Source organism: Plectropomus leopardus, chromosome 5, assembly GCF_008729295.1.
Source record: "Plectropomus leopardus isolate mb chromosome 5, YSFRI_Pleo_2.0, whole genome shotgun sequence".
Lineage (NCBI taxonomy): Eukaryota > Metazoa > Chordata > Actinopteri > Perciformes > Serranidae > Plectropomus > Plectropomus leopardus.
This window is the reverse complement of record NC_056467.1, coordinates 9,388,700-9,412,184: the sequence shown is the minus strand read 5'-3', so window position 1 is coordinate 9,412,184 and position 23,485 is coordinate 9,388,700. Positions and strand designations below refer to the sequence as shown.

Below are 23,485 nucleotides of genomic sequence, written 5' to 3'. Positions count from 1 at the left end.
CCACTGGTGGGTTTATTATTAGATTGCCGTAGAAAAAAGAAAAAAAAAGGAATTAAAGAAAATATGTGAAATTGACAGTAAAAGATGAGGTTCAATTATAAAGGAAAATTAAAAGGAAAAAAAAATCACGTGGAATGCCATCATTCATGTCACCTTGCCTTGCCTGCAGTCCCACTTACGTTAAGCTGCTTTGGCAGAGTGACACTTTGTCTAACTTTTGATCTCTGCCCAATCTTTGTGACAGGAAAACCTCTGCGGGAAAGGCTGTCGGCAAAATTTACACCAGTGTGGTGGTGTGAGTGAGACTCTCACCACCACAAACCATTAACAGAACCCCCCACATCCCATTTTAAATCCATGCCTTGTCTATGTGATGGCAGCTATCACGGGTGTGTGTGTGTGTGTGTGTGTGTGTGTGTGTGTGTGTGTGTGTTGGGTTGATATACTAGGCCCAGGGCAGGTGACAAAACTCAGGAGCTCTAAATTTGGAGTCAGTGGCACCTTAGTAATGAGAGTGAGCGGGCACTATAGGGCACTGGCAGGGAAGATTACAACCTCCTGACTGCGTGGTCGCCTGTGCTTACAACCACTGTATTGCTGCCACAGTGCCACTTTAGTCAAACAAAAGTGAGTGCGGGGGTTTCAAGTAAGAGTCTGTCTCCAGTTGTTGTGACTTGCTTTTGTCTTTACGTTTTTCTTTTCCATTGCCTCCTTTCAGCTGTTCAGCCGGGGACAAAAAAGCAAAGTTTTTATAGTTGTTTGACTTCAATGTCACTTTGTCAGAGAACTGTTTAGCTACTTGTCAGTGCAGATTATTTCTAATGCTTCAGCCAAGTGTTTCAATGTCAGCAGCACATTCAGTAAACAACATGATTTATTCTCTGCAAACTTACAACAACTTTCAGCGAGCATTATAGAGTCTTAAAGGCTGGAATCTCTTTTGTTCTCGAGATTTATTACAGGACCTGTGTTCTGTATGCTCAGCTTTTCCAATGAGAAAATAGGACAAGTGCATTTCAACATCTGTTTTCATGAGTTATATGAGACTCCGAGGAGATATCTGTATCATGTGGATTCAGAAGAGAAGAAACGGAAACAATGTAGGCCCTTACAGAACATCTCTGCTAGCTTCTACACGCACCAGGAGGGGTATGTACTGATGCTAATGAGATATTTTAAGCAGAGGTTAACATTTTACTTACTGGTGGTTACAATAACCCTAAGTATGATATGATATGGCATGGAGGGACACTGATATTAAACTTCAGGCTGTTTTTGCCAGTTTTGTTTTCAACCTTGGGAAGGCACTCTAACTCTGTGCTATAGGAATAGAAGCATTATGCTAATGAGAGCTTGCCCTGTGAAGAATACATTTGCTGTTGGAAAACATTTTGGCTTCCGCCTTGGGAGCTAATTGAGTACTCTGACAATGCAGTGCTTGGCTGGTTCACGTACACACAGGGGTGGAAAATTCAATTTCGCAGCAGGTTCAGAGCACTCTGCGAGGAGGAGCGAGAGAAAAAGGGGTGCCGGGATTAAAGAGTCGAGCTGGCTCTGTGGCTCTGTGTCTGGCTCAGTGGGCATACTCTTTTCATTACACTGCTGTGTTTTATTGTTTTATTGACCAGCTGACAGTGACACTTAACATGTAAATATGCAGTGCAGTGCCCGTTAAAGGTTTTCAAAACCACATTTTAGCATGCTATGTTAAATTGCCAAGTATCATAATTGTTGTTGTAGTTTAAATACCTAAATATCACAACTGATGGACATTTGTGTGTGTGTTTGTGTTTTTTGTTTTTTTTTTGGAAAGACCTTATATCCTAGTCGTCCTAACTAGGCACATGGAGTGACGACACAGTTAATGCTGACATCTGGTTTTGTCCCAGCCAAAGAATTATCATTATTATCTTTTGTATTGTTATTGTTATTATTATTATTATTATTATTATTATTATTACTCCACACTGGAGACAGCCTTAGCTGCAGGCATTGTGTTTTCAGGTTCCCCTTTCCTCTGTCCTACTCTTGTGAAAACCATATCTTAAGAATGTTTGAGGTTTTAAGTTTTTGAAAATGTGTTTATCCGTGTTTTAGAATTTGTATTTTTTGCAGCAATATCCATACTTGAACCACTGTCTGCTGTCACGGCTTCATTTGAGTCTGGCAGGACATGGATGTAAACAGCAACTGCAACTTAAATGGATCACAAAGGCAGCCAAACACAAGGCAGTAATTCAACTTTTTCTTGTTTTTTTAATTGTTCTGTCTGCTCTACTGGCCACTACTGCTGGCAACATTAGTGTTTTTTTGTGTCTTATCCTCAACATTTGTGTAAATTCGTAGCACTGTAAGTTAATGGAATGCATAATCAAATTGGCAAATTCACATCAAATACCATATGTAAAGCATATACATGCTCAAAAACGGGAACATTTTGTCATCAGTCATCTGTTTGTCAAGCGATTTATCTAGTGCCACCGGATTGTATGCTGTTGTGAATACTGCAGCTTTTACAGGCTGCTTGCTCACACTTACAGGCTCGAGACAACCAATTAGAGCATTTAATGATCAGACCCTCTACTGCTAGTGTCAAGTGTTTTTGTTTGTTTTTTCGTTTTTTTTTTTCCAATTTCTTGGTAAGACTCCACAGTGCATTAAACAACTAAAGTGAGTTGATATTTATCTGCCATGATAAGGGCTGAGTGTCCAAACACCTATATCTTTATATTTGCTGATCTACCAATTTGCAAGCTTTTAGAGCCTAATGGAAGTCTTAATTAAAGCCTTATTTGAGGCAGGCACATTGGAAAGTTTCCTAATTAAGCCTCTATATTTTAAAACACACTGCTCTATTGGAAGACACCAATTCACATTATCTGCCTAATGAGAGTGATCAAGCTATTGTCACTTAGAAGTGATTTCCAGTTAAATACAAATACACAGAAAGACAGAGAGTAGCTCAGAGAGCTCTACTATACCCTCACAGTGGTCCTCAAATGTATGTTGCTATGACCCAACATGCTGTCTGCTGTTGTATGATGCTATCCGAGTATGTATTGCGAGTGGCAGAGGGACCCAGCTGGTGTTATTGGCCCAGACCTTGACCCAGCCACAGCACTGGGGTTGGTCCCAGTCATAAAGGATTGCTCTTTGTGTCTGTCTTACTGATACAGCTCAGACAGAGGGCATAATGAAGTGTCAGTGGATGGCCCTAAGAACTGGCCTCTGATCACACTAAAAACACACACTCACATGTACACATTCACTCACTGTGGAATATTTAAAATGAACATATAGTATGTTGACTCCGGGACCATGTCACAATCATGAAGTTATAATTTTAAGTTTAGGAGAAAGTAACTTTGTAAAGAATTTTAATTAATATTTCCTTTGCCAATGAAGTTATGGCAAAGTTACGGCTTGGTTTGTGAGTTAGTCTCTTTGTTTGTCAGCAGGATTATGGAAAAACTACTCAACCAAATTTCATGAAACTGGACATGTGAAGCACTGGCCACGGAAGAACCCATTTAATTTTGGAGCAGATCTGTATCATAGGGCAGGTACGCACATTATTTTTCACTTCCATAAAACTTACAATACATGTCTGAACCAGGATTGCTGGCACAGAGCTCTTACCTCGGAAGCCACGTGAACCGAAATGGCGGCGGGCCACAGTGCAGTGCTGACAAGGGCAACAGTGCTGACAGAGCCAACAGTGTTAATTGGGGTTAGCTCACACTCAGAAGGAGGCCAAGGAGGGTGGGCTTGATGCTTCCATGACAACGCCATCCTGCCACCATGGGTCAGGACTAGGTTATCAACACAGCTAACAGCACTAATAGAGCTACAGTAACAATGGTGCTAGTGCTAGCGCTGATAAAGGTTATAATGTCAATTAAGGTTAGCTCACACTCACTGGGGTGCAAATTTGTGAATACTAGGATAGTTAAGGAATGACCCGCCATACTGTCCCCATGACTGGCGAGTACTCATTGGCTTCATTGTTAGGACTGGTTAGGTTTTAGGCAAGAAGAATGGGATTAGTTAGGGTTAGGGTAGGAATGCCAGGGTAAGCCAATCAGAGGAGGCAAAGTAAGGCAGGCCATTGCTTTGGATATCCTAAGAAATGCAAAGTTGCCACAGGAGCAATCTAGGGGTGTGGGAGGGGGCAACTTCACTATCCTACCAACATGGGTCAAGACAGTGTTATCACTGGAAACTGTTGTATGAGCAACGCTCAGTAACACACACACCTGGCCCCTGTAGTGCGCAGTGCAGGGCAATGGCGATTAGCGAGCCAATGGGGACATGAACATGAAGGAAAGGGGCTTACCCCTTGGCGGAAGTCTGCACCCTTCAAGTGCCCTTCTAGTTAATACATAATTCATTCACTTGTTTACTTTTTGTCTATTTGAATTGCATGCTGAACCAACATGTTGTCAAAATTTATAATCAGCAGTTTCACTTCTGCAATGCTTTGTTGGTGTTGCCGACTGATCTCGACAAATAAAAGATTCAGTCAACACAGTGAAGGAAGCAGCAGAGAAAGAGGATGTTGGGAAGGAAAAACAAGTGTACTTTGAAGGTAGGGTTACAACACTCTTGGGACAGCCTGCAGATTCCTCATTGTCATCAACATAGACATGCCCTTGATCAAAGGCGCACACTGCCCCCATTGTTTGCTCCAGTGTGAGGGGGGAAAAATACTTCCTGCGGTGCTCCTCAATACTGAGAAATCTATTTGTTCCAAATCCCTTTGAAAGTAACACAGCTGAATCAAGTTCTTGTCTGACAAATTAAAATCTGTGCAAAGACCAAAGCGCTGTTTAGTACACATTGATTTTGGGCCCTCAACACAGACAAAAGCCATATTTTCTCACAAAGGTAGTTTTCTTATTTCTTGTTTGACGGAATACTTTGAATCCATTAACTATGCTGTTTTGTTCTGCCATAGCAACTACTCGCGCAGCAAAGCGCAGGTTTGAATTTGCATTATAATGTGGAGGAAGCACGTTTCCACTCAGCACTACACTTTTAGAGCTCCATGCACGACAGCAGAGAAATTAGCTTGTAGGCATCGCAGTGCTGTGCTGAACTCAGTCTCTCGCTAAATGACTCTTCATTCAGGGAGCCCTTTTCTCTTATTCGAATACGGAGCAATTAGCATTTGATGCTAGAGGTGCTATAGATTGTGCTTTGGCATAGCAGTGGGACTGTAGAGACTGTGGAGGAGAGGACGAGTGATGTTAATTTCAGTATGGGGGTGGCCAGTCGTGGGAGGACAAAGTAGAGATGGCAGCCTTTTTTACATTTCCAGCTAGTAAGCAATATCAACCATGTACCTGGCTTTACTGAGGGCATTTCTGGAAGCGATTCTCAATCTCTTGTCTTATTTGCACTTCATGCCAAAAGTTTTCTATGTGGGTAGCCTTCAGTATTGTTAATGACGCTGCCCTTTTGCCATATACCAACAAGTCTGCGGTGCTCCTTAGCATGGCAGCGGGAGACAGATTGAGAGAGATCGAGACCAAGTAGGGCAGCGCATAGCAGCCAGAGTCCCCTGAACAAAGAACAAGAGTTCATCTTTTAGTCTGGTGGATGATAGGGCCACGTGGCATGATTTTCTACCATTTTTTCCAGAGGGCAACGAGGTCCTTGGCATTTCTGACACATACAGCAGCAGCGACAGGTCTGCGAGTGGGCTGGTGCTTTGTCTGGGTACATATTTCAGAAATAAGTATAGATCTATACATGCGCTCAAGTTTAAACTTGCAGCTTTTGACCCGTTGTTGTTAGTCTAAGAAGAAAAACAGATGAAAAGTAAGGTGGAGAAAGATACAGTCAATCTTAGATATACTGCATTTTCTCCCATCCCTTTAAAACACAGCGCTCTGCCTTCAGTCATCTATTTGCTTCACTGTCACACAGGCATATGTTAGAGTTGTCCTGTCATGTTGAATTCCGTGAACTTTAAGATGCCCCTGACCTGCTTTATGTCGCCGGAGGGCAAGAAAGCTGGGGGGTGGGATGATGGGATGCATGCTGGTGTGCTGTGCCCCAGCATGAGTCTCTAGGGTCAGGTATAAGAAAGTGCACATGTGACATGCAGTCATGTTAATACTTACATGTTGCTATTTATTTCTTTATTTCTTTGCTGTCATACCATGCTCCCCTAGCATGCTCTGGTTCAGTTTCCCCAACTCTCACTCCAGCCGTGTGACTTAATCAGTCTGACAGACTCTGGGTGCCTGGGGAAAGTCTTTCTCTCTCCGCAGTCCCTTTCTCCTTAAGTTTACGCTCTCTGTGACAAACTCATTCTGGCACCTTTCGGAATGCAGTGCTCTCTGTTGGTCGGCCCTCTGTGGTCTCTTCACACTAACACACATGCATGCACACAACGACTAAGTGCACAAACTCCGTAGATCTGAAGAGTACATGACATACACAAGGCATGCATAGACAGCGCACACACAAACACAACAATATGCACACGATGTAGCTAAAAAGCAGGATGTACAGTATCCCCCAGGCAGACATATTATGCCTCACACCCCTCTCCCTTAGATACCCTCCTCGTTCCAATATAAGTGCTTACTCAAAGCCCCCGTGCATAAAGAGGAAGCAGTTCTGCGTATGGGTTTATTGCTACTGAGTGACATTCTCAATTAGTTTTCATCGGAGTCTCGTGGTGTCTGACCTCTTGAGTTCTTTTTCAAAGCTCATTATAAAAGCAATGGGATTCTACGTCCATGGTGCCGGCTAACCTTGGCGTGGGTCCAATGCATTCTGGCTAACAAAGTGGGCTAGAGAAAACTTCAGCCTGTGGTTAAGGACCTCCCTGCAGGACTCGGATGCTTTACTATTTAATTCAGCAACACAACAGCACCCCCGTGGCTTCTTCAACCACTCCACTTAATCTGAGAACTAAAAAACAAGATTTTTATTTTCTGGAAAAGCCAAATGGCAGTTCCATACCTCAGTCTCTCATCTTTTGGGACCTGATTAAACTTGGACAGACAGCCTTTTTTTCTAAAGGGCTAGATATGATTGTGTAACAAGGGCAATAAGAGTAAAATGGGGAAGGGACTGACAATGCTACATGGGAAACTGCATCCCAAGAAATAACTATCTCAAAAACCTTGAAAATTGTGTTGAAAATTGAGCACGTGACACAAAGACTCGTTACTGACACAGAGGTGCATTCACAATAAGCCAAGTGTTGTACTGAAATAATCAAAATAACCAAATAGGCAGGGAATGGAGCTGTTGGGGAGGAAAATAAATATAGCCAAATAAAGTTACAGAAACCAATAAGGGAAGTAAAAATAGTTCTTTATTACACTTATAAATAAAAAAAAACGCCTTGAACAAAATCTAATAATTGAGTGAAACTAGGGAAACTGAGCTGAGGCCACTTAAGAGAGGCAGACAGCACCATTGAAAAACCCAAAAGGACTACCCGGGGGGGGGGGGGGGGGGGGTGGGGGGGGGGGGGGGGGGGGGGGGGGGGGGGGGGGGGGGGGGGGGGGGGGGGGGGGGGGGGGGGGGGGGGGGGGCATGGCTCCTATGATACAATGGATATTTTTAAGTGTCCCTTGAACTCTCACCTCAAGAAATCTGAATTAAAATGGGTTCTACCCATGAGTCCAACCTGAACTTAGGGGAATGTTTTGTTTGTCCTTAGAATCAGTGTACTTCTAAATGAAAGGACAGAGCTATAGAGCTATATATATATATATATATATATATATATATATATATATATATAAAGAGAGGGACCTGACACAATATATACACAAGTACAATTTATAATTTAATGTACTTTCAGTTTAATGTAAATTGATATATTAATATATAAATAAAGGGACAGAGCAACTAGCCTAATTTAAAAACTATGAATCACTTTACATGTATAGATACATAACACACTACACCAGGATTGTTGTGGAAGTAAAAATATTACTAGTACTAGTATTTATCTATGTATACCACATATGTAATAATACTAACCTTGAAATTACAAATCAAAGTATATCAGTAACCTATGTGATGCCTTAGCACTACATATTGCCGTAGTTTTCAGCTACGTTATATAATACAACAGCATAACAGAATTTCTGAAAGTCAGTTGTCGCTTTTGGTTTTGGTGTGCCCCCCAAGATTTTCGGTGGCACCATGGCCACCCCTATGAACAATTTCTATGGGTGCCACTGGAACGCACTGAAGAGTGCCCAGAGACTTGAACTACAAAGCAGGATGTGGACTTAGCAAGGCAAGTTGAGGGTTAACCCTTTTCAGTACTACAAGGCTAGCACTGGTTTTCCTAGGATAAATCACTGTGGTAACTTAAGCTGAACAGCTGACCAGCTCCAGAGCAAGTTAACTTCAGAGTATCTGGTGACAAGTTTAGGGACCTTAACACAGATACCAGCTTCATAACAATATACTACTCATCTTCATCCAAAAGAGAGGGACCTGACACACAAAAAGAAGTTTTACAGCTCAGTGGGTTTGACAATACAGGCATGAGAATGACAACTCAAGCAGCAAACCATAAGGCCAAACAACACAAGAAGGAGCAAAACAGTAATAGCTGAACCTACATAGAGAAAACAGGAACTAACATGGCTACCTCACACAAGATCACTAAAAAAGGTAGGCAGGGAAACAATGAGGCTTCAACACACAATGTTAGCCAACACGTCAGATCAAAGCTGGAGCAGAAGGCACTCAACTAGGTATGCAGTGCAAAAAGACGGATCGCCGTGATGATATAATTGTGACACCAAATACTACCAGCTACAACATAGATCATGAGCCAAAAGTGTCAGTCTAAGCCAACAGGTGCCATATATTATCTGGCCCTGATTAGGCAATAGGATGGGGTACGAGTCATCATCATATTAAATTCATAAATTAATTGTGAAAAAAAAAAAGATTTAGGAAGCATGCATCTTATTTCACAAGGGATTCTAACTTTAGAGCATGAATTACATAAGTGGCAGACGGAAAAAGTTGAACTGGATAAAGTAAAACCTCTCTTTTTTGGCCTTTCCTCCCCACGGCGCCAAGTTATAAAACTCACCATTGAGCGCTTCAATTAGCTTTACCTGTATTCTATCAAAGGGATGTGACTCATACTCTGATCCCTGTCTTTCCTCAGAGGCAGTGTGTTCACTTTGCCAAGCTGGGAGCTTTCATTCTTTCAAATTAAGTTTAACAACACTTACTGTGCACCTGGCAGTTCATGTTCTGATGAGGGTTGTTGCATATTTTGGGACTCATTTGCATTTTACATTTTGGCTGGTAGCACTTCCTTCCTTGGCTTTTTTTTTCTTTTCCCCAAGAAAAAGCCACAAAGTTGGAGTGGTCCTTTTGGCCCCTCTCTGATCTACATTCTTTCAGAGGTCTCCATATGGACAGCTTTCATACTGATGGCACCTGACAAACGCTTCCACTGACATACCATTTCACCCTACTCCCATCTCCTGTTGTCCTCTTCCACATGCCCAAGCATTTTAATGACATAGGCTTTCAGGGCTTCTCTGGCGTGGCTGAACTGATGGAGCAAGGGTCCTACGGAGCAGAACAATCTGCAGGCTCTCTTTTTTTCTGGGAGGCAAAACAAGGAGAAAAGCAATGGAGGGGGAAGATTTTGAGAACTCAGATAAGGGACGTGTGTTAGGTCTGCTCAAGGATTCTCATTATTCTCCATTTTCAACAGAAGCAATGATGAGAACGAAACATTTCCTATCTCTCAAAGTGGCAATTTGCCCATTTAATGCTTGTGTTATGCGGGCCTGACATCCTTTCATCCACCCTCTTCGCACTAATCTAATTCTTTTTTTTTTTTCTTTTATTTCCTGGCTGATAATTCTCACTTTATTTCCATTAAGCTTTGTTTGTTCACAGCGATCTGTTGCTGTAATTTATTAGAACTGTCAGCTTAAATGATGTGGCATGCCGACACGGCCCAGCAAATAGTGCCCCCACCCCCCCACCCCCTCCCTTCCCCTTATCCTTTTATGGAAAGCTGCCCTACTTTTTTTTCCACAGAGGAAGAGGGAGACATTACAATTAAGGTGGCGACATCGACCCCCTGGTGGCCATGCTCTGGGACCAGATGTCCTGTCAGAGAGATGCTGGCCCTCACCTCCAGGGAGTTCTGGGTTGAAATCTGGTTCATGTCTCAGTGGGGGAACACTACTGCTCCTGTTCCATCATTAATTCAAGGATAACAGATTCCGGGGAGCATGAGCCTCTTTTTTTTCCACTGTTGCATGCTCCGCAACAAAACTTACACATTCAGTCCTTTGTTCATCGTCTTCTCTCTCTATATATATAACGGTCAGGATCTTCTTTTGCTCAATTCAACCCGATGCATGTCATTAGCAACCCAATAATACCAGAACAGCATTACAACTACTTGTATATTGACTCAGATGAAGGGTATATTGGCAGTAAGGGAGATTAATGATATAAGAGGCAGATTTCAATAGCAGCAGTATGACTCTGAGATTCATTCTGCATCACCTGTTGAGGCCCATTCCTGCATGCAACACATTTTTTTGGTTTGTCACCTCATTAACGGTTAAAGGAATTAGCATGACTCCTCAGAATGCAAATAGTCTGCTTGCCTTGCTAAATTGCCTTTTTGTTTTGTTCTCACCGGTCCTCAGGTTTAGGATGTTTGATAGATGCTTGCCTGTCAGTGCCGTATGAAGTACATGTCATTTCCCTCACAGGAGGCCTTCCACAAATCGTGATCACAAAGAGACCCCACAATTTTCACTATTTCATTTCCAGGCTCTGGATACTGCATTTCTCTCTCATTTTGTCCTGTTCCCTTTTTGTACAAGGCGACTGCTGGATTTTGGAGATGAAAGACACTTGTTTGGCAGCCTTCAAAGAGTCACAGAACTCTGAAAGTCACTTGTATTGCAGAGCTGTTCATTCTCCACTTTATATCCAATACGGAGGTGATGATCAAAAGGATCAGAGCCGAGGGAGAAGCTAAAAGATGTCCGCTTTGGAGTAAACAACAACAATACCAATCCCTAGACCCACGAGTCTCTCTTTTAAGGATTGTCCTTCAGTTAATGCCAGAGAGCAGGCACATCACCATTTTTGTATACAAAAAAATGTCTTTGGTATTGATTAATCTGAAAGGTTTCAACAAGTATTCCTTATAGCTGTCTTTTCTTTCAGTTAGAAATGAGTGTGAGCAGTTTGAGTAGTTTTTGACTACATAAATTAGGTACAGTGTATCATATACTCTGTCTAATTAATCCATTAAACTGATTCTACAAATCTCAAGGCATAAAAACAGACGAGGAATATCAAAGCATTTAGCAGTTACCAAGAGCCCGCAGATGAGGACTGACAGTATAGACTCCAAGCTATTAACTCTCCACTCAATGCCGAGTGCACCCATCTGGAGGAGATTCTTTGGGCTGCAGGAGATCCAACAGAAATTTATGAGATAGTTTCTGCATGTGTCAGTGAGGCTGTGTTGGAGTATCTGCTGTGTATGAGCAAATTGCATTTTTTAATGAAAGCCTTGTTAATAATTCACGGCCACAACCTGGGGAAAGTTTAGGGGCAATGCACTGGAGGCGATTTGGGGGGGGGCACACCCCCCAAAAATCCCACTGTGTGCCTCCATGATCATCCTTAGATGCCCTTCTGCATTTTTAATGCCCTGCTGTGCCAGTATCACCCAGCATTGGGACAAAGGCATTGACTTTTCCCAACCAGATTGCAAAAAAACATAAGCTAAAAGTCACACAAGGGTACTTTTAAAAATAATATAAATCTCTTGTTACTCCGCTACTCCGCCGAAAACAAACAGCACGACATCATTTGAAAAAACCACTGAGAAGTGGTTTGAACCAAAGCTGTTTAGAGTAAGATAGGCAAACAATGTGAAGTAATAAAATTAGCATACAACGAAAGCGAGGAATAATCACATTTGTGCTTGTTTGCACATACGCACAAATACTCCACTCAGACAACAAATACAGTGGCATTAAGGATTAGGGCTGTGAGTCGTAGATATGTTTTAATTTGTGACAAGAGTGCTCTTCCTTTTGAGATTTCTTTTTCCTGCCTTTGTTGTTCTTTCTTCTCCTCTCACTTTCTTTCCCAAAGCACTAGACATATTTGTTTACCATGGAAGGCATTGTGTTGTCATTACCATCATCCGTCTACCATAAGATAACATTGCCTTTCAGCGAGGAGAAAATCCTCTAGTCATCCTGGAAAAAAATGAGAACAAGACTTTTACCTAAATGCTACTTTGCCCCCCCTCCCCTCTCGACTCTGTGAAATCTTCAGGTGTAGTTTCCATTTTCATCTTTCTTCTTACTATATTTTCTATGCATCCCTTGTGACCATCACATCCCCTTCAAAATAAAATGTTGTGTATCAAGACATGTGCAACATGGATTTCATATATCACACTCTAAACCACTGCAGAGATCACTGCTTTCAGGGTGACTACAAATCTTGGCAATAATGCTGCTACCATTTTCCCCCAAATGCCTCATGGGTATCGGTGATGAAATGGGACCTAAATTGCAGTGACCCTGAGCGCTGAGCCTCTCCAAACTAGATACACCTGTGATGATGACACTGCAGGGTAACCAGGGTGTCAGCAATTGACAGTCCATTTTATCGCACTGGTCCTACTTCCTGCTCTTAAAAGAAGATGAGTTGACCATGGTGGACCTGCCTATCCACCAAATCCATCTCGCCCGATGTTGCTTCTTTATAGGGCGCTGTCCACTTATCCATCATTACAGAGACCTTTCTCTGGTAACATTATCGCTTTAGATAAGGCTTCAATAAACTGCGCATGGCTTTTAGAGCTCTCTCGCTTGCCACTCTAATCCAATCTCTGATGTGGAGTCTGTTCATCATCGTGCACCGCAGGCATTTTCCTTGTCCCTGCACTCTTGGTTGCACAGGAAGAAATGGATGGCCTTGCCCCTGGTTCACCCCCAAGGCCTTCTGGTTCCTCAACTGTTTGTCTTCAGGTTGTCTCAAATGGGTCTGCGCTGTGGTATTTTGATTTGATTAAGTCAGGTTTAAAAGGTTAGAGACGGAAGGAGGCAAAGGGAGTTTGCTCTGCCCAGTTTTGCAAGCAAGTCCTGCGCCACTTAGCATTGGGCAGTGGCCAAAGGAAAGTGGAAAACTGAAATGACTTCTGTGGTCCTTTGTGATTTGCACTAATGTCCCCCAGGGATTGAGCAATGACCACTGTGAATTCCCCCAGGACGCCAGCCAGATTGAAACCCCTGCCAACAGATTTGAAAGGATAGCAAATCATTTAAACTCCCCAACGTGCATTAGCATTTTTTTTCAGTGCCTGGGCCAGCCTCCACAATATTAAATTGCACTTGATAAAATAAAATAAAAATCAGAGAGTACGACAAGAGCTCTTCAACCTCCAAATTAGCAAAGTGAATATTTAGGTAGCCTAAAAAATAATTGTACTTTAATTTACTTTGTTTATTCTATCAGGTTTCTGACATCCATTCGAGGAGCCCAGCTGATAAAGAAAGAACTCGAGATAGAAGGCACTGAAAGGTGCTGTGCAGAGACCCAGAGCAGTGAAATATACCTAGGGATTGCCTTTCGCTGCTCCTGCTTGTGACACCACATTATTATTGCGTATAAAAATAGGCTGTGTATTAAAGTGAATCCCAGCAGTACCATATTAAAGAAACATCAGACTCACCAGCTTGCAATCAATACTGCTATTTTCTTATATTAGGATATATTAATGTTTGAGGATCAATAGGGGGCTTAATTTATAGCATTTTATAGAACCTTTACTGTTTAGCTCTCAGTGCTCACATACTCCAGGGCTTCTCATCCGTTATTGTGCTCTGGCAGATTGCTCTTTGGTAACGCAAGTGAGGGTATGGGATATGTGCATGTTTATGTGTGTGTCTTTTAGTGTATGCCTTTTTGTGTGATGGCTGTGCCAGATGAAGCTTTGCCTCGTAAACAACTATAATGACACAGAGCCACAGGCCTCACGCTGAAATCGTCTCGAGACCAATGGAGGGATTTTCTATCAACATGCAAACCAAGCACCCCGTGTTGCAGATTTCCCTAAGACTGGTGTCAAATGCCCCTGCATTCCCTCAGCAAATACACAAATAGGAGCAGAGCTGGCACAGTGCCAACATTAGTGGTGCTGAAAGAGTGTTTTGTGGGGGGAGGGGTGGTATGCAGGGCAGTTTCTGGCTCCTATGCTTATATTGGGATCCTCACCACTGAATGGCCCTTTCTTCCCAATTTGCTTAATTGTCTTAGTGGGACAGGCAGGTGGCTTAAAGCCTCATTTGGCATCTGGTGGGAAAAAAAAAAAGAAAACATGCACATCTACATAGTGTATGGGAGTGTTGGGGGAGGGTGGCAGCATTAGACATTTTTTATTCTCGATGCTACACATTCCCCCTTGGCAGATTTCAAAAGTTTTGGCTTGGATCAAGAGCAAGTTTGTGCTGCTATTGTGTCTGATGTGCTTCACTGAATAAAACATCTTTTGGTATCAGTGCCAGATCAAATAGCCTTTCAAAAAACCATGCCTCTCACCATTGGTGTCTGGTACCATAGAGAGAACGGTTTTCCTATCCTTTATTAAATAGAAGCTATCGAGCCCTTCCATTTAGCACCGCTGAGCACAATTTAGACGAATCTACTAAAATGGAAGCACACAAGCAGGGAGGTAATGCCAGAAGCGCATCAGTACATTTGAGTGTCCCAACACCATGGTGTTTTACAACTGTTCCCAAGAGTGGCCTCCCATTATATGGGAGTCCAGACACACACCAGCCTGAAGGTTTGCTCGCAAACGGAAGTACTGCACATGCTATTTATTGCCATTGTCGTTTTCAAAACATACACGGCAGTTTTAATGGCAGGCAGAGACACATCCACATTCATCCACAGGTGAGACGCTTGTGCCTCCCCAGATTCTGCTTGTACAAGTTAAAAGGCTGATTTGCATTTATATTGCCATTCAAGGCTTGCAGCTGTAATTGTCGTGGCACAGTAGCAAATGCATAGCCACCACAAGTACTCACATGCATACACACACACAGAATGTGATGTGCGCAGTATGAAAACCTTTGCCATGAGTGCATTTTTATGAATTTTTTGGCATGAGAGCGTTAGAACAGGGAGAAGTAGAGGAAGAGATGAGGTGAAAACCAAAGGAGAGGAAGAGAAGTGAGTTCATCCAGGTGTAATATTGAGCTGTCCCAGAAACTTCCCACCAAACACTAGGAAGTCGTTATCAGATCAGCAGCCCAATTCCTCAAGTGCCTCCTGTGCTGAAGCACCACATGCATCTTCTAGACTCTTTCCAAACACAGCCTTTCACAATCACGTCGAAGCACTGGCTGGCTGGTTTACTCACAAACATTTGGAGCAATAGTGGGACACATAACATGACACAGGTTGCAGAGCAGTGCTGTGAGGATGCCTTACTTCACAAATAGTACAACCATGACGAAAAACATGGGACTAGATGTTTCAGGCCAGGACAGACAATTTATATATCAGCGTTTTTCACATACAATTAATCTGCCAAGCATGACATGCAGGTTTGTGGAGGTACAAAAGCTTTCTGCACAGGTTACATGTACATTACCGAACATACTTCAGCCTCTTAGGTAAAGTAAAGGTAAAAAGTGTATGTACAGTAAGTGGTTGCATTTAAGAATGAGGTAGTGTGTACAAGGACTTGGCATGATGCTCAGCTTAAGTTACAACACTAGCCATGCGCAGGTAATAAACCTTAGCTTTACACTTAAAGCTGCACTGACCCAGATGTCAAGTTTAAGTATGAAGTATATTTTCAATAAATTCTGGAACTTATACCCCGAATAATTCAATAAAAAATTGTATTATTAGCGAAACTGTGTTTTGCATCCACTTCGTCTTCATATTCAAGGTGCAATATGTAACTTTCAGCACATATAAACTACAGCGGATGTGGCAAAGCATGTAATTTCACCTTGTTGTTGTTGCAGTGAAAATGCCACTGTCCAGTCAGATTTGTGAACGGTAAAATATAATCTAATCTAATGAATGTATTTATTAGGAATATTACATTTCTTGGCTGTATGTTAGATTTTAGCTTAAAGGGTAACTAGCATTTTTCAACATGGCTCCTGTTTTCCTATGCTTTTGTGTCCAAATGACTATTGGGAACATTAGTTATTTAAATTGGTCCAGTATTGAGCGAGAAGAAACAGGCTGCAGTTTAACCATTTGGGGCAACTATGCACTGTCAATGAGCGTCCACTATTTGTACTTGTTTTTGCCACTGACAGGCTCAGATTATTACAATGAGTGTCAACAATATTATGGAAAGTATCCATACAGAAGTGGACATTTTTGTTAAAGTAAGATCCTTTTTATTTATGCAGCAACAGACCCAAAGTTGTAATTGCCAAAGTCACTGAACTCCATGAAATAAAACAACAAAACGAACAATTTAAACATTGTAAAACATAGTGTTCATTCGAAGTCAACAAAAAAATGTAACAAAACTCACAAAAGCTATTTTGGTTCATCTTTCTGCTGTTCCAACAAACACCAACTTATGTTGGCTCTATTCACTAAACAAAAATCATCATCTTACTCCATAATTTTGTCAAACACTAATAATAACACTCTGTCAAATAGGCACTTTTAGTGGGTGGAAAATGCTTGTTCCATATCTGTCTGCTGCAGTGGTTTTGTTTAATACCGGACCAATTTCAAACATTGTTGTTTCCTCTAGTCACTTCGTCAAAAAAAATACTGAACTTACCTTTTAAGGCAAATATAGTTTCACTCAAGCAACTGTATGAACATATATTGTTGAAAATGATAGAAAAAAAGCAAAATAACATGCAAAACTGTAACAGATATTTTTTTTCCAATACTTTTTTTTTAATATATTTTGTTTGTTTCTGCCTTTTTTTCCCTTTTTGTTCACACATTTTACATTTTCACCCGCATAACCCTCTGTTCTTGTTTTGCTCACCTGTTTCCACAACAGATGTTGACTCAAGCACAGTGGTGCCACCTGTGCACAGTAAACAAGGTGCACTTTTTTTTTCTAAAAACACATCTAACAACTCAGTGATTCTGGATCTTTTTCTGGCTTCAAATGTGTGGTGTGAGTACCTATTTCTCAGCTCAGTGCTTCTATACAGTATAACTCCTGGAACAGGTGAAAAAAAAACTCATCCCTGCGGTGAGCGCTTTCATTCAGTCAAAAAAAAAGTGGGGGGGTGAAATGTAAAGGCTGAATGTGAGACAAAATGAACATTTAAGATTAACCTTTTCTTAGTTTGAATGTCTTGAACAAAGGTTTACTAATCCCTCAGATTTGCAAAGACAGTTTTGACAAGAAAGGAACAAACTTTCCTTTGTTACACAATTTGAACACACCTTGTAGAGCTTCTGTGCTCTACAAGCAATCCTAGATCCTATAGCAAGTTTAAAATGTCTATTCATCAAAGTCTCTGCTGCGTAGAGACAGGATTAGCAGAGAAAAGAGCTAAAAACACCAACATTTTTCCCTTTAGTCCCACTGTGTCGACGCTTTGTCCTCTCACAGAAAAAAAACATGGTATGATCCACCACTCTTCTACTCGCAGCTCCCCCACAGCTCTGCGGAGACGACTTTGCTTGTTTTTTTTCCACATGCATTAAACTGCAATTTAGAAGCCATTAATCCATCCCATAATCTGTCACCAAATAAAATCCTGACTAGGGTTAGATAGGGCTTCTGCACAGTTCCTTGCATTTACAACATTCTTACATGAAGCTCTTTTGAAAAAATCATCCAGCTCAGACTATCTCGTCCAAGGATAAAAGTCTCAGATGAACAGAGATGCGACATTAAAGAATGAAGAAGTGCAGCTGCTAACCCTGCCTTCACAGGTGACCCAGTGATCACAACAGCATCTGGTTGAATTACTTAACACTGCCGCCCAACAGACATGTAATCCGGGATAATGCCCTTTTGCTGAGTGCTCCAATCTGGATAAATTCATCCCCGAGGAATGAGATCCAGCAGCAGAGTCTCAGAGAGAGAGGAGATGAGGGGCTTGGGGGTTGATTGGTTGGTACTAAAGAAAACTGTTGGGGCTGGGAAGAGTCCTCCCAATGGATAATGAAGCCCAACAGTAAACAGCTTGATTTTGTTGACTGGCTGACTGACTGCATGAGAGGAAGCAGATCATTGACTGGTTTTCCAAGAACACTCCAAACTAATCATATTCCCTTCACTGGCTGACCTGAATCCTGACAGACTCGAAATGAGGCTTTCATCCAAACTGCATTCACCGGATATACTATCCTTGCTTACATTTTTTTGTCATCTCAGTACTGCTTACAACTGAAACATTTGGATGGTTGTCCTCTCACACGAATGCATGCCAATCTCTATGTTTATTCATTGATATATTTATCTCGTGTTTCATCAATCAAATAAAAGTCTAAGCCAAAAAACAGATTTTTCTTAGAAAAAGCGTCTCTCGTTAATGACACAACCACTGCCAAACACTGGGACTTACAAGTTCCAGTTGTCCAGAAGCAGCAGCCTCTTAGATTATTTATTCATATGTTTACTTATTACCATAAATATCCAACAGGGCACTCGGCTCAGAGGGATTACAGGGGGTTTAATCTATCGTGGCACAGAAATGAGCAGGGGTCACAGCGGCTGAGGTGACTTAAGCTGGCTAGCCTTGATGGGACATGCAGCACAAACAAGAAAACAAACTGCATGCCACTGGGCCCCATCATGAAGTGATGGCGTCATCTGTCACTCACTGCGCATAATCCAAACAGAGTTAGCATTACTCAAGCCAACTGTCATGTATGGTGAAGTCATATGAAAGGTCAAGGGATGTTTTTCTTACCAGTAATTATCCTGTGCCATCAAACAATTATAGTGGGTCTTCTGTGGTTGTTAGTCATGTTTACTTGTGCTGAAAATGTGACTGCTGGAACAGCAAGGCTTATGACAACACACAAGAAAAATGTATATTAGTTTTAGCATTTCGATAGAATGGGAATAAATCAATTAATTACGTCTGAGTCATTATGATCATAATCCATGCATAAGACAGCAGTGTGTCTTGCTTACAAATAACTATTCATAATAATGAAGCTGAAAATTGGTATTTATGTTTGAGTAGTGTTGTGCGACGTAATGGGCTGTATTTCTCTCTCTTTTTTTCTTTCCCTTTGGAGAGGAGAGAATGATTTCTCCCTCTATAAAAAAATCCAGACATGACATTGGAAAGACATTTAATTACATTTTGGTTGAGAAATATGTATCAAAGCCTGCCGCCCATGAAAAGCGGATTTAGAGTCGTCAGTCAGCAGTTAATAGACAGCAGTAAATGAAATAGGGGCTGATGGGGGTGCTAAGACATGCTTTCCAGGACTAAGAAACAGCTTAGTCTGGCTGGGGTTGTTGAAATCGGTGGTTCTGACACGATAAAAGAGGGGGTTGGAGATAATGAAGGCGATCGTGGGGAGGAGGGAGGGAAGAGTGCAGGAGATTTTTTAACAAGATTGAGATTTCATTCCTGTGCAGCAGCACTGCCCCTAGTGGGCAAACCTTTAGTCAAGAATAACCCATGATTTAATCTCCCTGAAAAAGTGGACCGGAAATCCAGTGGTTCAGACAGTTTGCATATAAGTTTCACAGGGTTTCATTAAGAGAAAGAAAAACAGAGAAAAGAGAGATACAGAGGAAGAGAGGCAGATGGAGAGAAAGGGCTGAGTCCGTATACTTAATATTAACAATGTTTGATTTTTCTATAGCACATCAGAGCCCGGCACATCCAGTACTAGGCTATTCTTAAACTATCCCCTCCTCCACCAGGACGTCATGCTCTCACATATTTTACCCTTTCCCCGACAGAGGCTGGGGTCCTCAATGACACTGCATATCACAGCTAAAGAGTTAAAAAAAAAAAAAAAAAAAGGAGAGAGGGACGGTTAGTCAGAGAGGGAGAAATGTGCGGCTGCGAGGTGAGGAGTGAAATCAAGAGCCAAGTGAGGAATACGAGAGACGATGAACACTGTATGGATTGGATGGGAGGAGGAATGAGGAGGAATGGGGAGGCGGTGGTACGAAGAGATGGACGAGGTCCTGGACAAGTTTGGCCTGAGGTGAATGTGTTCCTGGAGACTGCCTCCCAGATTCTCCTGACTGGTGCTGTGTCATCTGTCACTGGCAGGAGAAGTGACATCGAAAGAAAAGGTGCCCTAGATGCGGCAGCAGCACAGTCAGGAATATCTCGCAGCAGCTCTCCCTCTCCTTAGTCCCCCTCTCTGTTTTGCTCCAGACCATTCATTTCTCAAAGTTGAGAGAGAAAGAGAGAGAAAAAAAAGTGCCTCTGTATATGGACTGACTCTTCCCTCTTGCTCATTCTCTCATTTTCATGCTCTCTTTCTTTCGCGCTCTCTCGCAGGATAGCTGCGTCTAAGTATATGACTGCTACGGCCGCAACTCCCCTCTGTCCCCCTGTTCATAAAAACAAGATTGTTTTCTGCAGCTTTCTGCTGACAGCGGCTCGGCACATAAACAGAGCCGTAATTTGTACAACAACAGTAAGCTACTGGGAAGCACTTTTTCCTCCCCAGAGGCATGCATAGAGAAGGTAGGTTGTTATCCCTCCTGTTTACCTGGCAGCAAAAGAAGTATTTTATATTATGGTAATAACCAACTGCGCCGAAATGCACAGCAATCCCATCTCATTCCCGGTGCAGCAATCGCCTCATTCCAGCTGTTACTATCTGAGATATGGTGTTAGTTGTTTCCTAGAACTGGGGCTTAGCCTGTGATGGTATGTGAATGAAAATGTGACTTAATAAAAGTCCAAAACAAAGTGTGCTGCATGTGTATGAATCACCCCCCCTTTGCAGTTTTAAAGTCTAGAATAACTTATTATCTAGCTCTAAACTTGCAAGAAATGAGGACAACAGGAATGCAGCAGAAGTCAGATATGGGCACAAAACTTACCAGATGCTCAACAGAATGAAGGAGAGGAGACTAATGACTGATCATGTATTTCTGCTTCGCAGTACAGATGGTACAGAGAGACTCTACAATGAAAACAGTGGGAGAGAATGCAGCAAAGCAGCAACACTGGAAACAGCATCTAAGACACCGTGTCTGATGTGCTATAACTGCCCTGTAACGAAGGCCACGACCTAGAGAGAAAGCTTCTATTGCCTTGACTCTCTGCAATCTTTGGATCGACCTACACAGCTTGTGTCACCATCCCAGGTCACACGCAGTCATAAAGAAAACAGACAGTACAGCTGACAGTCTCTGTGGTGGGGATCTGTGAGGGAGAGGGAATTAGAAGCTTCATAACGCCAGTCAGTTTCAAATTGCTCTGTCTTGATATTGTTTTCTCCTATTTCTATATGAAAAATAAGCCTGTTGTTAAGTATAATCACAGCAAGTTGTTGTATTTGATGAGCACAGTTTTTGTGTGCGTGTTATAGGCTATAAATCAACTTGCGGAACAGCTGAAGTCAGTGTTCTTTTTGCCAATATTCTTTGGCCATCGCTGGCTTTGAGCTGTCAATTTCAACACAACAAACTGAGATCTTGCATTGAGGAAGACTCTGATTTTGCCTTTTTATGTGCAAAACTCCCTCTGGGAAACAACTGTGCACATGTAGACACACAGACACACACATCCATTCACGCAGTGACCTCCTTAGAATGAAGTCCACCATTACACGGTCAAACTCTGAAAAGAGGTGGCGAGCTATGTGATTAACCCTGACCCTGTGGAGCGTAAACCGGGGCGCTCGTTGCGGGCCGGGCTGGGAGCTGACAAACATCCGCTGTCTGATTCAGCCCCGAGTGCGTCTGTATATCACACAGACTACACAGAACTAGACTTCTGCTGTACTTTATTCACCTCTATTGTTTTCCAAAGACAACCACCTGGTGGCAAGCGGGGGAAACAACTAATCCATCCTCATTCTGTCCACAAACAGACTGTCTAGGAATAAAAAAATAACAACAACAGCTAATGTCCAAAAGGACTGCCAAGCTATACTCATGAGTCTGCCTTCTAAAGCACTTTAACTTTTTCTCACTGTTTTCTCTGACCAGACCCCCTCGTAGTTGGAGTCAATGGGGAAGGGCTGTCAGTTCAAAACAATGTGACTCAGGAGTGAACGCTTGACTGAACCAGACTGGGGTTAGAGGGGCTTTGTTTGTGTGTGTCTATGTGTGTGACAGGAATATAAAGCCTGCACTGGAAGTATTTAACTTGTCTGGTCTGAAGGCTACGACAAAGTAATGATGGAGAAAAGTGCCGGGTGCTGCTATTCGCAGCTCCTTAACCCCAGGACACCCGCAAAGACTTTTTCACTCTAATTTCATCCTTTCTCTTTTTGCATCGGACATAGTGGTGCACATGGGAGTGCTATATTTAAAGCAGTTAAAAACACAGATGGGAGGACAAGCTCAGACATCACAGCAAGATGTATTCAGAGACAGCATCGTTCCCAGCCAGCAAGTCACACAGCAATCACAAGCACGCGAGATGTGATGAATAAGCAACTTAAATGTGGAAAACTTACCATGTCCGGAGATCCACAGGAGCAGGAGGACCCAAGGGATCATGGCTGTGGAGTGGAGAGGGCAAAACCTACGGAAAACAGTGGGCGAGTGTGAAATTGAAGTTGGCAGGCACAAACACATGCACGAGATGAGACAGTGCTCCTCTGTGCTGCTGGAGGCAGGGGGGGGGTGCAGATGCTACAGTCCCTCAGTGGTGTCTCCTTTTACCAGTGGAAGGCTGATAGTCTGTCTTCAGTCCCTCTCTTCTTCTGCTGCTTCTTCCTCTCCTCTGTCTCTCTGCGCGTCTCTTTCTCCCCGTCTGTGTCACTCTTCAGAGTTGCCGTGGTCAGCTCTGCCTCGCACGCTGTCTTGTTGATGGGAGCTTGTAGACTTTCTGTGTCTTCGCTGCTGACTCTGAGCATACACACGCTCACTCTTTCTCTCTAGCTCACACGCTTTCTCGTTGCCCATCCATTCTCAGTCTCTTCAGCCCTCACTTGCCCCCCCTCCTCCTTCTCTTTCTCTCTCATGCTCTGTCTCTCTCTCTCTCTATTGCTCCACCACTCACATAGCAGACACAGTGAGGGGATAGAGCTCCACAACTAGACTCCTCCTTCTCTCCATCCCTCTCTCTCTCTCTCTCAGTCTCTCAGCCTGGCTGTCTGGGTGGCTGTGGCTGAGTGTGAGGCTGGGAGACTCGGGTCCTCACTCTGGGAACGGGAGCTGCCATGGGAGAAACAGAGAGGGTGCAGTTCCAATTAGAATGAGAATAGGAGCAACTCGGTCTCTGTAGCTACAAATAAATCAGACATCCACAAAAACAAAAAAGTGCCATTTCATCCCTCCTCCCAATTAAGACCC

The 23,485-nt window shown here is 42.6% G+C and overlaps 1 protein-coding gene across 1 annotated transcript in view; it reads right to left on the bottom strand.

Moving 5' to 3' along the window:
* The window catches only part of kirrel3b (kirre like nephrin family adhesion molecule 3b), a 189,438-nt gene extending 166,355 nt beyond the window's left edge, over positions 1–23,083 (bottom strand). The window contains exon 1 of the mRNA XM_042486954.1: positions 22,645–23,083. Coding sequence (XP_042342888.1) covers positions 22,645–22,765 — 121 coding nt within the window. The 5' untranslated portion in view covers positions 22,766–23,083. The remainder of the gene's footprint in view (positions 1–22,644) is intronic.
* Between the last annotated feature and the right edge of the window lie 402 nt (positions 23,084–23,485).